The 15,484-nt window shown below is 42.3% G+C and overlaps 2 protein-coding genes across 2 annotated transcripts in view; one reads left to right on the top strand and one right to left on the bottom strand.

The window, feature by feature from the left end:
• RASA1 (RAS p21 protein activator 1) overlaps positions 1-2,683 on the top strand; it is a 67,609-nt gene extending 64,926 nt beyond the window's left edge. Inside the window, exons 24-25 of the mRNA XM_075079556.1 lie at positions 976-1,110; positions 1,810-2,683. Coding sequence (XP_074935657.1) covers positions 976-1,110; positions 1,810-1,893 — 219 coding nt within the window. The 3' untranslated portion in view covers positions 1,894-2,683. The remainder of the gene's footprint in view (positions 1-975; positions 1,111-1,809) is intronic.
• Positions 2,684-4,195: 1,512 nt separating this feature from the next.
• On the bottom strand, positions 4,196-15,086 carry CCNH (cyclin H). Its single transcript, XM_075079557.1, has 9 exons — positions 14,930-15,086; positions 14,657-14,779; positions 13,260-13,333; positions 12,773-12,983; positions 12,301-12,464; positions 10,014-10,084; positions 8,048-8,159; positions 7,386-7,446; positions 4,196-4,422 (listed from the first exon to the last, which is right to left on the bottom strand). Exons 1-9 carry the CDS (start codon positions 15,044-15,046, stop codon positions 4,384-4,386), a joined length of 972 nt encoding a protein of 323 aa, XP_074935658.1. The 5' UTR covers positions 15,047-15,086; the 3' UTR covers positions 4,196-4,383.
• Between the last annotated feature and the right edge of the window lie 398 nt (positions 15,087-15,484).

Raw genomic sequence — 15,484 nt, 5'->3', positions numbered from 1 at the left:
GAAATAGATTTTATAGCTGTGAGGATTAGAAATTTTGGCCAAAAAAACACAGATCTTTAAAAATACGCTTTAAAACAAAAATTCTTGTATGTAATTTGTCGTGTGGCTTTGAACAGAGATTGAAATTATATTCTGCTTTAAAAAATAGTAGGTTGAATTTCAGTTCTGCATTACCAAACGTGTCGCTCCCTGCATTCTAGATACTGTAGTTTGAAAGCGAACTGCAGTTACTGTATTCTTTTAAACTGTTACTGGTTTCTGTGCGACAGCTGTAACACATATATGGGTTAGGACCTCATTATAGACGTGTATTTTCCAAGAATTCATTTTTAAAACCTCAGAATATTTTGATCTGATATAAAAATGAGTGTGGCATTTGGGTCGGTTGCCATACGCCACCTTTTTCTAGTTAATTGCAACTTCTGCATATTACGATACGTCAGTTTTCTCTAAATGACAGATGTTGTGTGAGGTCTCTGAAAACTGTTGGTTTGCAAGAAACTGTTGAACTAATCTACTGTTTTAATTACATTATTATTTTATGGCCAGCATAATGAGTTACTTGATAGGTGAGATTTTTGCTGGATTTTTGTTGCTGCTGTTCTGTCATTTAGATGGAAAAAAATATCTGAAGGATGGATTCCCCCTCATTTAGGGGAAGGTTATGAGTGTCCACCTGCAGTAGCTTTCTGGTCCGCTCAGTGATAGCATAGCAATACATGATCTCTTAGCAAGAACCCTTCCAGCAGGAGTAGAAATTGCAGTATACTCATAAAGCACATGCTTGCAGAGAAGAGGAAATACATAACTGGTGATAAAAAGATAGACTGGAGACTTAGCTGGGAAGACTAACATTGCAGTACTTGCTTGCGGCACAGACCGGTTGTGTTGGGACAGCTGTAGAGCTGTAGTTGATCTTCCTGTGTGCCTGGGGACTGGGCACCCTAAACCTGCTCTCGTCTTTTTTTGTTGAAGAACGTTCCTGAGCTTCCAGACACTACAGAGCACTCGAGAACTGACCTATCTCGTGATCTGGCGGCCTTGCATGAGATATGCGTGGTACACTCAGACGAACTCCGGACGCTCAGTAATGAGCGAGGTGTAATGCAGGTGAGCAACAAAGGTTAGCGAGCGCGTCAGAGGTACAGGCGCTAGGTTTTGAGTTACCCCTTCATACCAGGGTTCTCTTGTGGTATTTCCGGCTGGCAGGATGACTGATAAACATGTTAGAATACGTGCATTTCAGCAGGAGGTTATTAGCTGTAAATACTTAGTCCGTAGTTTTGTTTCTTTATGCAGCAAAACCAAAGAGGTTTGGTTTTTTTTTTAAGTTGCCAGAGGAAGTTATAGTTTCTAGAGGAAGCCTGAACCCACAAAATTACCTGCTCCTGACAGGCTCTCTGGGGCGGTAGTTTTAGGATCTTGGGTGTTTTCAGCTGAGAAATTTACTTTTGTTAGCTTTCTATCGATACCTCTGATTTCTGCTTCCCAATTTGCCAGTACGTTAAACGAGCGCAGCAAACCCCAACAGCGCGTCAGCGGTGCGCTTTCTCGGTCTCCTGGTTAAACCACAACGCAGCAAAAAGATCCATGGTAGAAAGGCAAAGTTCATAACGCTGTTTTAGACTTCTCTTTCGAAGCAGCGTCTTATTGACTACAGAATCAACTGTTTCCTCCTTTTTTTGGCTTTAATCTATTTTAAACTTACCTAGTAGTGGGTCTGATAGGCTAATGCTGAAAATGCTTCTCAAGCAAGACTGTTCTGCTTCCCGTTGCTAATGTACGGTTTTACGAACTCTCTCTCTACAGCATGTTCTTAAGAAGCTTTTGGCTATTACCGAACTGCTTCAACAAAAACAAAACCAGTATTCAGTGTCCAATAACACCAGGTAGCAGCCCTCTACCTGAATTCTGCATGGATCCAGCATGCCCAACATGGCGACTCACACCAGTATCACTTTCTTCTTGCTCTTGCCAAAAATAGCACACCCTGTCACGTTCCCAGTGGTGTGTGAACTATGCAAAAAGAAAACAAAGATTCTGTTGGTGAATGATTGTACCAGCAGCTTTTTAAGCTATCTGTGCAGGACATTTGCACTTTTTTTTTTCCACTTGGAAACAGTTTTCACAACCTCTGAGCCTTGGTGTACAGTTCACCTTCCGCAAAGAAAATGCTGTGACTGTGTCTTGAACTTTTGAATATTGTTTTCAGCGCCTCTGATTGATTGCCAAAGTTTTGCTGTCTTGTGGAAAAAGAATTATCAACTGACATGAAAAGAAATGTCTTGGTTTTGACAGCTTCATATAACTGGATAACATTTCTTACTGTAATTTTCAACTGGTTACAATAATTATGACTTTTGACTGTTTCAACCACTTTAACTTGTATTTACAGTTTCCAGAATTTGATGTTATGGTAGGAACAATCTTTACACTTTTTTATACCATGCTGTTTCTCTTGCTGGAATCATGTTGAAAGAGAACATGCAGAATGGGTCTTGTCAGCTTTATTTTTTGATGTGCCGCTGATTCAGTCTGAATAGTTCTTCCGTCAGGAACTGTATATCCAGATAAATCACAATGCTTTTGTAAAATGTTTACAACAGTAAATAATTTGAATTCAGTAAATTTACTGATCATTGTATCAGACATGCATGCATTCATTAAACCATTTTATAAAATATGTATTGGTTGGTCTTCTGTGTACTGTAAGTTTAGCATAATTATTATTTTTATAAGTGAAAATTAAGTTTTTAAAATAAATCAAGCTGCAGATCAACTCTCTCTGGGAACTGGCTAACTTTGGCTGCTGTGGAAATTTTTTAGTGTCTGCACACATGGTGCACAGTGAAACGTTTGCGCGGCGTCACTTCTTTAGTGTGAGTCCTCTGAACAACATCACCTTGTACAAATGAAGGCATATGGGTGTCTCTCTCATGGGGCAAGAAAGTAGATGTTAAAAATTAAGGTATGCAGTTGATTCAGAGGGTGCTTCAGCATCACCATTTGTAACTCTTCTAGGCAGTGATCTACTAAGGAATAAAAGGATGCCGAAACTGACAACAACTAAGGTGATAATCAGAAATAATTGTATAATCGAACATGCTTGCTACGCCAGTAGAACAGCTACACTCTCTCTCCTGTCAGAACTTCTTTTTCCATTCCCTGTCGTGCCAAATGGTGCAGGCTGCCTTTGGGTGTGCTGCTGCTGCGGTACTGGGGCGTGTCTCTGGGGCGTGCAGCCGGCTCTTGCTGTGCTGCCCTGGCCCCTCCAGCTGAGCCAGCCTGCCAGTGCTGCGGCTGAGCGCTCCCTGACCATCACAAGGCCTACGCTGAGGGACAGGGGCGATGCTCTGAGTACAGCCTAGTAAAGAAAGACACCTGTTTGCTCAGCCTCAGTACTGCTGAGTTCTTTTTTAAATCATCCCATAAAACCACTGCTTGGCCTATTGCTTCCAAGCCCGTATTAAACTGCATCTCAGAGGAAAAGGTAATTAACAGTCCTGTTTTGCACCCTCCTTAGTTCTCTCTCTGTACATTGTTAGGTCACACAAGTCCCATTCTGCAACATCTTTTTAATGTGATGTACTTCTAAAGGCTTACAGGGTCCAGCCAGTTCAGAACCGAAGTACATGACTCAACACAGCTTCAGTGTGTACGGTAGAACTGCTTATATGCTAAAGCAGTGCACGAAAACAAAACAGACTGTGCCCTACGTTTGGAACATGTCTAACTACTTAGGAAGATTTTAAAAATAGTCTTGTCAGTGTCCCCAGGTAGGTTAGTCGCAGCAGCGTCACCTGCGATCACAGCTGCCAAGTAAGCCACAAAGGTGTATTACTTTCTGTATTACCAAACACATTGCTGTAGCCTCTTAGTACATTTGAGAAGAGCTTCCCAAAGGTGTTATGGGCATAGCTGTGTTTTTTCAGCTGCTTCAACAAGAAGCTTGGATAGAGGGGGGCAGAGCCTGCTCTAAGGCATCTAGGGGTCCAATACCACACCTGTCTCCTGCTCCCATCTATCCCCTGCACTAAATGCCCACTTTGACCAAAGTGCAGAATCACAGCACAGCAGTAGCTGAAGTTGCATCTCAAACTGTTCCTGAACCAAAACTCTTCCCTGAGTGACACATTTCTTAACTAACGTTTGACTTTCAAATGGATGAGGGAGGGTTTAATGGAACCACTGTGAATTATTTTAGCAGTGACACATGCTTTATTGCAAAGATTCTGTCAGTTTTTCAATACCTCATGACACAGAGTAAGGACCTGTGGCAGGCAGGTTCATCCCCTGACACTGAACAGTAGTTTCTGCAGTGGTGAGATTCTGCCTTTCTTCAAGGTTACACTTGCAGTCATGGGATTCGGTCTTCCTTCAAGGTTACACTGCGTCAGCAAGATCATCATCAGTCCACTCTTCCTAATGGAAGGGAAAAAAGCAATGCCATGAGCAATGTGTAAGTGAATTCGGCATGTTTTACAGTAAGGTGGGCCAGGCAATGCGTGCCTGTAGGTGCATGGTACTACTGCAGAGGCTGTCACGGTAACTCCTACTATGTATGCCAGTTAAAGAGCACTTACTTACTTACTTAGTAACACAGATAGCTTCCGCCACCTCTGAGCTGTGTCTGCTATCAGTAATAGTCAAACAGCAAGTTTAAACTTTTAAACACAGTGCCTAGTGGTTTGCCACATCTGCAGGACACCTCCCCACGCTTACCTTGCACCCTCTGTTCTAATCCCGACAACCAGGCAGCAACTGTCAGTGCTGGTTTACTTACAAGGCTAGCTCGGACTGGAAGCAAGAATCTGCGCAAGGCCTACACAGAAGGTGCCTGCTGAGCCCCCTTTCGGATGCTTGACCCAAGGTCATGGCCAACAACTGCTGAACAACATGCAAGGTTATTTCCTTTCCTTAGCTCCCCGCGACCTGGATTTGTGCTCTGGCTTGCTCCCACTGCTAAGCATGAGCACAATTAAAGGGGTTTCTTTAGCCTGTTCTGAGACTCCAATGGAGTTTTGATTCCTGGGTTCATTCAAAGTGTTTCTTGCCTGGCCTGTCCCCTGCCCAAGCAACATCGCTCACTGTGGTCCGTGTCTGTGACAGGAGAGAAAACGACCAACTCAATAAATACATCAGAGGGAGGATTTTCTTGGCAGCTAGCAGTGGCTAATCCCAGAACACAGGACTGAAAACCTCCTGGGACAAAGCCCTGCTCCTTGCTTCTACAACCACGCCATGTTTATGAAGAACACCAAAACCAACCCCCCATACAAAAAAATCACACCAAAAAAACCGCTATGCTCTTTAAGACCAAGATTTAGTACCTAACAGAAGTACTCCCTGAACAGAAGACTACAGAAATATTTTTAACTAGTGGTGACTAACCCCTTTAACCTTAAAGCTGGTTATCTGTGCCTGAAGACATGGAGGCCCAGCTGCTTTAGCAGCCCCTTTCAGCACTTGTTTGAGGTTTGGCTCATGCTTCTTCCTTACAACTATGTAGAGATTTCCACAAGACCTCATACTGCAACTGTTCACTAGTATCTTGTGCTTTTATCGCTTTGTTGCTTTGGCATCCGAGCTACTGGTGCTCAGCCAGTACCCCGTGTGTTTCTTCCATCGCTTCAAGTTGATGAGCTCTCCATACCAGTTACAGCCTTGCTGTCAGTATTAATGTCAGCTGTGAGATAAGAAAAATCTTACAAGTAGATTAGAACAGACTGTGTGCTTCTATATTGCGGCCTAACTACTTGCAGCTATAAATATTGTTAATATCAGCCAGCTAGAGGAACAATGAGGTCTCGAGATCTGAGCGGTATGCACATACTATAAGCTGTCCAAAGACAAAGGACACGCTTTCCTTTATGTCCCGGCTAGCCCAGTTCTGCTCTTGCACGTGACAAGTACTCAGAAATGAAACCACACAAGTACAAACCACTGGCAGTTCATACACATCAGTATTTAAAAAGCCTAAGTTTCAAGAGCTGTTAGAACTGTGCAAGATCTTATTGTGACATTCTGTACACTATGTGAATTTATGCAATTAGTTTATTCCTTTGGAAAAAGGATTGTGAGCATAAATTAGTAAGGAAGCCCACAATCAAGTCTGCCTCAAACCATACCAGCATTAACAAGAACTCTTTCAAACTAAACTGGGGCAGGGAGGAAGCAGCGAGTCTGCAGAGCTTAGGAGCTGTTCTCCAAGCCATTTTGTGAGAATGTGAGAAGTGCTAGCTTTGCAGGGTGGCCAGTTTCAATGCGCTTTTTTAAGACTGGTATTTGGAGTAAACACTGATCGGAGTTGTCACAGCATTAAATAGTTATCGTAAAACATGCTTCAGTTTCTACATTCTGTTAGAACATACTTTCAAAGCTAACTGTATTATAGTTCAAATCAGTTTTTAGATTCTAGTTTGACACTGTAGCATCAACTTATGGTAATTTATAATAGCAAGACTCTGGACTATCAGGCTGTACAATGCCTTCAGTCCCAAGGGAAGTCCAGTTAAAAAGGGTTCTTCACAAAGCTGTTCCTCCACCAGAATGCATTCTCGACAACTTCCAGTCAATGTTACAAATGAAAGCACTGAAAGGTGTTTAGATTAATCTGAAGGATTACCTTAATTCTGTTTTAATTTGCTGAGTCACTCTCCTCAGTCTATCTCCACCTTATTTATACTTGATCTGATAACCTGAGGTACTAGCTACCCATCTGTAATGTATGCAAGCCTTGCTAGCAAATTGGCTGACGTAGAAGTTTAGTCCAGCGGCTGACTTCCGCTTTCTGCAAGAAGCCAAAGAAAGTAAATGAAAACAGTTTCAAAAACACTGGCCAGCAGAAAAACCACCACACAGAACTTCCATGAAGAAAGCCCGCTTGAGCATATTTCAGCATATACTCATTTCATCTACATTCTGAGGAACAAGTTTCCACCTGCAGAGCTAGGATTTCTCCTCAAGTGTTCAGTTCTCAGCCTTCCAAAACCTCCTTTCATCACAGTATTGCAAATCTTAGTATCACAGCTATTTCTCCTCAGTGGCATCATGGACTTTCACATGCTGGAACTATAAGTACTAAGCTTTACATTGTTCTGTGGTCATTCTACCCTTTGTCAAAAGATTTTCAAAGCACAGGAAACAGGAACGATGGCCTGCATGTTCTTCCCCCTCCCACAGAAGGCTGGGGTATTTAAGAACAGTCCTAAATGCAGGAAAATACAAACCCTGGCTCATTTTTAAAAACAAACTTGAAAAAGATTCTGTCCGAGCAACATGTAAAAGAATATTAACAGATGCAGAAGTTTGTCTCAGTAGCTGCGTCACTTCTGTCTTGGCAGTTACAGTGGAAAAACAAGCACTTGTACAATAGGTTTACTGACCTCATCCATTTTAGATTTCTTTGAGACGTATTCATCATCTTCATAACCCTTCCTCTTCTTCCTAACCCCCATCCAGACAAAAAGTGAAATGTTTAGGTATTTGTATAAGACTCAGAGTCTCCTTATCTGGCCACAACATTAAATTACGGACATACTTGTCACATAAATAACTACTGAAGCCTCAACAAACAGCTTGCTGGAAGTTCACAGCGGGTGAGCTAATGTGAGAAGGGCAGAAAAGAAAAATCAGGAAGTCCTTTCCCATCCACAGAAGTCTTAAGAACACATTAACACTTTACACAGTTCTTGTTTCCATCACGATTTTAAAGCCCTTGATTCTCATAACACATGACAACAAGCGGTCAGACCTTAGAAGCCACCCGGGATTCCAAGTTCTGTGTTACAAGACAATCAGTGTTACAGGTTGCAGCACCAATCAGCAAAAAAGATTGTATTTATGTATTACTGAAAGCTCTACTTTGAGTCTTCGTTCTCAGGCTCCCATAGATGCTCATAGCAAGCATGTGAACAGACATCCTTGTACGTACCTTTAGGCATTTGCATTTTCACTTGCGCAAATCAGATAAAGTTGATGTTTCTATAGCAATTAAAAAAAAAAAAAGGCAGAAATTTAACACAGCAAAGAGTAAGTAGCTACTTACGGGTTCATATTAAGTGAAAGTTCCGAGCTATGACATTTCTCCAGTTTCTGTTTTAGAACAGCAACCTCTTCAGGCCTTGGCAGTTCATATTTCTTTATCAGATTTTTCATGCCTGCAGTGGCAACAACACAGCTCTAAGCAAATTAAGTGATTTCTGCTCTACCTTGTGAATTACACAAGCTTATCAATTAGTAGTATGGCTACTGTTACTGCTTATGCCTCATGCTTAAGCTTGAGCCACCAGTTTACCCTTCCTTCCCTCACAATAACAGGAGCTCAGTAAATGTTTTCAAGCACCTCCTACTAGGGGGGTAAAAAAGAAAAAACACTACACCAAAAAATCAGAATGGTACACAGAGAAAAAACAGGATCTAAGATGTTTTGAAGTCCACACCTCTGTAGGGTTTTGAAAGCATCATGTCTAGGTTTTAAACAGACTCAAGACACCACAAGGCAACATGCAACATACTGCAAACAGCTGACTTGGAAAGCTCACCAAGGAAATTCCTTGTATTTGTCAAAGCAAGCATTAGACATTCAAAGTATTAACTCCTCCCAAATGGCTCACTTACAAAACTTCCCATCCTACATAGCACTCAAACTTCAGAGCATCAAATATTACATATGTAAGACTTAACTACCATCTCACATCTGAGGATTAATTCTGAACAACATCAAGGCAGAGCAGAAGCTGAGCACAAAAAACTGCACAGAAAACAAGTTGTTAACATCATTGAGTCTGGATTTCCTCAAGGTAAATTAGAGTAACGGAGAGTTCACATCACTCTGCTAACAAGCTTCAAAATACACAGGTATTTTTTGCATTCAGCATTGTACCTCAGTCTCAAAAAAAAAAAAAAAAGATCAGTTTCAGTCTTGTTAAGAATTCAAATTAAGTTTACAGCTACCCTGCAACAAACAAGATTTTTTCCTCTGCCACCAGTTGTCTGTAAAACTAGTCATTTACAGATGCTTCAAAATTTCCTTCCAGCTCTAATATGTTTACAGAAGAGCTGCCTTTGGGCTAAAGCTACCTTCCAGAGCAAGGCAAGTAAAGAGTAAGTGATCCCAGCTTTTCCTTTGCACCTCAGCAATAGAAACCTGGAGACTGGATTTGTTAGCAGGAAGAGAAAGGGAAGAGCACCTCAAGTTTTATAAATTCCATTTAAATTAAATCTGTAGACCCCTGTGATCTGCACAGTGCATTCACTCCTGAAGTCAGCTTAGTCAAGAGACTGTGCTTTTAATACTACCACTCTCCCATTTTAAATGCATGCATTAGCTTAAACCATTAAATAACTGATCACTTACTAGAAATTTCATTCTATTAAAAAAAGGTAATAATCAGAGCACTACATTGCCCATTATCTTAGCTAAATCATTCCAGTATTCTTGATTCTTTTTATATATATACATATTTCTCACACTAGCAAACCTAAACATCTTTTGAAGCATCTTTATAGCTGCAAAACAGAAGTGAAGTATAAATCCTGGAGTATCACTTCACATTAATCATTTAGCTTAGAAGAGGTACCCTCTGGTGGTAGAAGCTGTTATGTGCAAGCTTTTGCCTGAAGCTGTAATTTTTAAGACACAAAAAGACTGAAGAGAGTCATTTCATCCTGACTTACAAAACCTATTATCTAGTTCCCAAAACAGATTTCTCACTTTTGAGTCAGCTGCCAGCGCTTAATGGTCTACAGCACTTATGCTCTGAGAAGCATCAGGCCCTTCGCCTTTTAGTTTCATTTGTTCATATCATAGGAAAGTCTCGGTGTTTTCTCTCCCTGCAACCACATGCTAGGTGTTTCATTCTACTGCCCATGTTTTACTTAACTTAGGCATGCCCTGAAGTGACAAAAGCCTCTTGGAGCACACCTTTCTGCTTAAAACTTTTGTTGTTTGGAAAAACTGTTTTTCTTCCTTTAGAGATTCTGTTAATTGCATTTTTCCAATGTTTACTTACTTTTCATTATTTCTAGTAGCTTGGCTAAGGATATTTTGTCCTCTTTCAGCATAAGGCTTTCTGATAAATAACTGCAGAGACAGGGAAGAATGAGTTCTTAAACTGCCATAGTTATTTGTGGCAGCTGTCATTACTTAATAAAACATGTATCATTTATTATTTACATCTGCTAGACCTTTATGATTAGACTTAATAAGAACAGTTTGGTTGCCTAAGTGCTATAAACTGATAAAAAAAGCAAATGTCACTTGCAACATTATTCTTCTGTAAGAACGTGACAAAAGTATTCCCCAGCCATGTAAAGAACCAAAGTTCCAACACTGCAGAATTTAACACTTTTAAGTAAGCCTCAGTGAGTTAAGTCACCTCTAAAGTTAAGATTCTATGAAGTATCATACTAACATCACACTATTGCGCAGTATGACTCCTAGAAAAGCAAATACTACAGAAGAGTGGCCTTCAGACAGACCAAAAGGCAGCAAAGCTTGCAAGATGGGAGTGCTTCCTGTGGCAGCTGAAAGCAAATCCCAAATGCTGTCTATTAAGAGTCTATGGGTCCCTTCCTCTTCCCTCAGAGATTCAGGCTTCCTTTTAATAAGAACATTAACACACATATGCACCAGCTGGGTAAAACCCCAACACATATCAGCAACAGTCCTCAAAGATCCACAACAACCAAGTAGTTTTACCCCTTCCTGGGAACTGCTCTTACGGATACGTTACAAAAACCCAACGATTCCAAAGCATATCAATCTGTTCACTCTGTGTTAACTTCAAACTTACTTCACAGACATACATGGCTATATCAGTTGCAGCTGCCAGACTGAGACACCACCACACAGATGGTTATTACTCTAAGCTGACAGCTTCTCTGTTAGCATCACTGCTCTCTTAGAGCTCAGATTTAAGAGTATTAGTTAACCTTGTGCTGACAACTGGACCGAAGATTAATTTGGAGCCACCTATTAGCCAGAGCAGAGTGGCACCTGTTCTTTCCCAAAGCTCCAACTTTTTCAAGACTGACCTACACTCTGACATCATGGGAGTGACACGTTTTCAAGACTTCCATGTTCTGCCCCACCTTTGCAAGCGTACCTACTCACAGGTCCTGAAGACCCGAGTTGCAGCATTGGCTTCTCTTGTGTGCAGCAGCTCAAACACATGTAACACAAGGTTACAGCAACTGTAAGGTGCAGGCAGCTGGCAGAGACTCAAGTTCTTCATGGATATGCAAAGATAAAGTTCACATACCTTGATTTACACACCGTCTACAAATTATTCTAGTTCTTTTTGTAAGCATGCTTTTCTGAATTTTGGCAGAACTAGTACAGGACATAAAGTCAGGAAGGAGATCAACAAATTTCAAGTTATAGTAAGCACCTGAATGTTTTTACACTATTCTGGGAGGACAGGGAACCCTGCAGAGGACACTCCCACACTGCCTCGTTGCTCTAGAACAAAAGAGGTATGAGATTCACTTAGAACAGGTGGAAGGAAGGCTTCTTTAAAAAGAACTGTCTGTTAGCATCAGCCCTTGTGCCTGCAGCCATTACACTCTAGATGAAAAATGCTCAGTGTCATGTGATTAAAACACTCTAGATATAGCTACTTACAGCAACAACACCAGCTGTTCTTCTGAAGAACCAAACAAACTGTGCATTTCAGCAATGACATAGAAGTTTTTGATAATGCCTTTGTAAACACCAGTGGCTACACCACATAAAGGCAAGGGACTGATTTAAAACAGCACCTTACTGGTTAGTCTGTTTCCATGGAAAATGAACAGCTGTGCCAGCCAAACACACATCACTTAGCTCCCACGTGCCTAGTAGCTGCCAGTTCAGAGCAATTTCATGCAACTGTAACCTTAAACACCTTGAAAATCTTACTTTTTTTTTTTCTTTAAGTGATTATTTAGGGTTTTCATACTCTCAGTTTCTACTGCATTTCTACTTTCTTCACTCTGATCTTCAAGATGAGTCTGAAAATCCTATGCTGCTCTAAATAGGGAAAAATCATCAGTTTGAAATTTTTTTTTCCTTCTTCCAAAGGAATATAAAAACCAGACACCAACTAATTGCATTTATCGCCTACTTTTTGAAAATGGAAAAAAAAGTTAAAAAAAGAAACAACGTTACCATTTCAGCTCTGAAACACACTTAAAGAACATAACAGAGTGTTAATCATCAGTAAATACACACTTCTACTAGTCCAGAACATCTAGAACAAAACAATGTTATACAAGAAGGAAATAAATCATACCTATAGAGAAAAAGAAAAAGACTACCTTTCCAGGTTAATTCCTGCTCTTGAACCACTAGATAATATGGCAGTAAGAGCTATCTGTGAGGGAGTAAAGAGCAAATACGCATCTGTCAGAGCCACTCGATTGAGGAAGTCATCAGCTGCCTTCCTTAAAACTTCAGGATTCTCCAGCATTGGATAGCGAGTCTAAAAAGTAAGTATTTAGGAAAGTGAGTAGCTGTTCCTTGTCTTCCTATTCCATGAGCTTAGAACACACAATTCAGCAACATTTTGTAAAGTTAAAGAATAGCAGGCCATCTTCTTACTCCAAAAATGATCTAAAGTGCTTGAAGACCACAACTAAAGCAACTTCCTTTCAGATATTTGCCTATCACTTTAGAAACTTAATTTTTTAAGATCACAGGCACAAAAGGAAATGAAGTTTTCTAACACGACCCGTGACAGATTTGTATTATGTTAGTGTAAGGAGTAGAGAGCATATAAAACAATACTACCTTCAAATCGATTAGAAATCCCTCAAATGGCCTGTATGGATTGTGGACGATAAGATGGAAGTTCAGTTGCTGAATAAGCAGTAGTTCATATTCCAGTATTTGTTCAAGAGCTTTTTCCTGACCAAGAGGGCTTTCTCGAAGGTTACCAACAAACTGTGCACTGGACACATTAAATTCATCAACTTTACAGGCCAAAAACACACATGTTAGCCTTGAGGAGGGAGAAAAAAAAAAAGCAAGCAATTGAAATATGCAGCATCCAACTTTTTAATCAAGAGTTGTGTTCAGAAAATCTTTATCTTCAGAAGACCCTGTTCTGAACATAGTAAACTTCCAGATGGAAACTGAAAGTGACTATATACACTGTCTTTAGTCATATTTAAGCTCTCAGATTTCCTTTCTCATTTTTTCAGGTCCTGACTAGTATAAAGGTTATACCTGCAACGTTCCGCTTGATAGAATAACTCAAGATGCATTGGTAACTCACATTATTATCCGAGGATGATACTCCATCACTGAGTTACTGAGGTAAAAGCGTTTGAAATACATGCAAGCTGTTCCCTAAATTAAAAAAAAAAAGGGGGGGGGGGAGGGAAAAGTAAGTATAGAAGCAAAAATGGATTGAGAAAAAAGAAAAATATTTTAAAAAAATAAAAATCACAGAACAGGAAAGTTTTAATATATACTATAGATGCACAGGATACACTAAGGCACGAAGATGCACACAATGCATGTCATCAAGTATTTGAAAGTCTAATATATTTATACCTGCAAGAGCCCTAAAAATGGCAGCCTGGTTATCTTCTCCATTTTCATACGTATTTAGGAAAACAAAGCTCAAAAAGCATACAATATCTTCATGAGAAAAATCTGATATCTAAATGAAGTTTAAAAACCAAAACCTGAAGAAATTATCCTGAAAGTTCTGCAGGTAATCCCACCCAAGACATCTGACTTTTTAGAGCAGATCTCCCAACGCGTTTAGCATTTACACTTCTCTGTGTGTCTAGAAGTACTTCAGTCTGTCAAAGTCAAATTTCCAAGCTGATCTGAACGCCATCAGCATGAAAGCAGGTGTTTTCCAGAACCATTTCTTGGTGCGATCCAGCACACACACTCTGCGGGGGCCACTTCTGAAATACAAGGTCTGGCTCCAGAGGGCACGTAACAGCAGCCTACCGCTGCATTTCCAACGTGTCTTCAGGTAAGACACTCTTCATCTTTTGTTATTCACCACATCTACCAGGAAGAGGAATAACTGACAGGGCACAATATAGGTTATACATCTTAATGGTTAGGTGACAAAAGAATCGCAATTTTGTTCCCTGCTTCGGCTGTCAGTTCACACTCTCTCTCTTCTGAAATGCACTCTTCTGCGTTCAAAATAAGTCAGTTCCAAGATTATTTTTTAACTCTTTTCCTGTGTAGGTTAGTTTACTGCCAGTACAGGTGCTTGAGCCAGCTCGCTTGGTGGTCAGACAAGCACCAACGCTTCAGAAACAGCCAGGCCAGACAGCCCAGCTTTGGGACGGCCTCCTTCAGCGACAGCGAGACCATCTTACTGTATCCTCAATCCACATATCGTTAGGTTTTATTCTCTTTGCTTAAGGAACGGGAAGGAAAACGGTTAAAACCCATCCGGGCAAGTGTAATACCTACAAGAGATGGATGAAGCTGAGAAATAACTCTCCTGTTTTTGAAACTGCTGCCCTGCCCAGAAAACAGAGAGGTAAGAAGCAGTCTGAAACACAGACTGCAACGCTGGAAGACACAGAAGCTTAAAAGATATTCGTGCTCTCAAGAACAAGGCAAGGAAGCGGAGGAGGAAGAATCATGGAGGAGGCAAAGCCTGTCAGCCATGAGCGGATCGAGGCTGCTGCTTACCACCACCGATCTCGGCATGGCGGGCTTGAAGACCGCGCAGAAGTCCAGCAACCGCTTCTCGTAGTACTTGCATATGGCCAGCTCTTCCTGGGGCTCCAGAAGGACGGCGTCGCCTTGCTGGACCTGCAGGACAGCAAAGCTGAGTCTGACTCACGGCCTGGCCCGCGTCCCCCCCGCCCCTCCCCAGCTCCTTCCCTCAGGGGCGCGGGGAGGCCGCCACCGGCGCCGCTGTCTTCTTCCTCCTCCTCCCCTCAGGACCCCGCCGCCCCGCACCTTCCCGCTCGCCGCCGCTTTGCCGCGGAACTTGCGGTTGGCCTCGGCTCGGCGCCGCTCGAGCTCCTCCTCGCTGCGGAAGGTCCAGTGCTGGAATTGCGTGCTGGTGTGGTACATGATGGCGCTGGAGAAGGAAGTAGCGGAGGAGGAGAAGAGAAGAAGGAGGAGGAGGAGGGGGCGGTGACAGCCCCCGCCCCGCTGTCGGCGCTTTGCGGCGGGCGCGGGGCGTGCCGGGAGTTGTAGTTTGGCGGGATGGCGGCGGGGAGCTGCCGTGGGGGGTCCCCGAGCGGGCTCGGGCGGGGGGCTCGGGGGGACGGCGGCAGCTCTGGTGGCGGGGATGGAGGCGGCGAGCCCGGCGGGAGCGGGCGGGAGGGGCCGCGGCCCCACTGCGGGGCCGGGGGGAGGCTTCTCCTCGGAGCTGGAGGCTGCTCCGAGCTGCAAAGCACCGCACGGAACCAGCGGTAATCCGTCCCTGGACACGCTCGTGGGATAACAGACCAGCTTGTACGAGCAGGGGAACGGGTCAGGCCCAGAGGAAGGCCGTGGTGGGACGGG

The sequence above is a fragment of the Phalacrocorax aristotelis genome, chromosome Z (assembly GCF_949628215.1).
Source record: "Phalacrocorax aristotelis chromosome Z, bGulAri2.1, whole genome shotgun sequence".
In the NCBI taxonomy this organism is placed as follows: Eukaryota; Metazoa; Chordata; class Aves; order Suliformes; family Phalacrocoracidae; genus Phalacrocorax; species Phalacrocorax aristotelis.
This window is presented reverse-complemented; position numbering and strand designations above follow the sequence as displayed.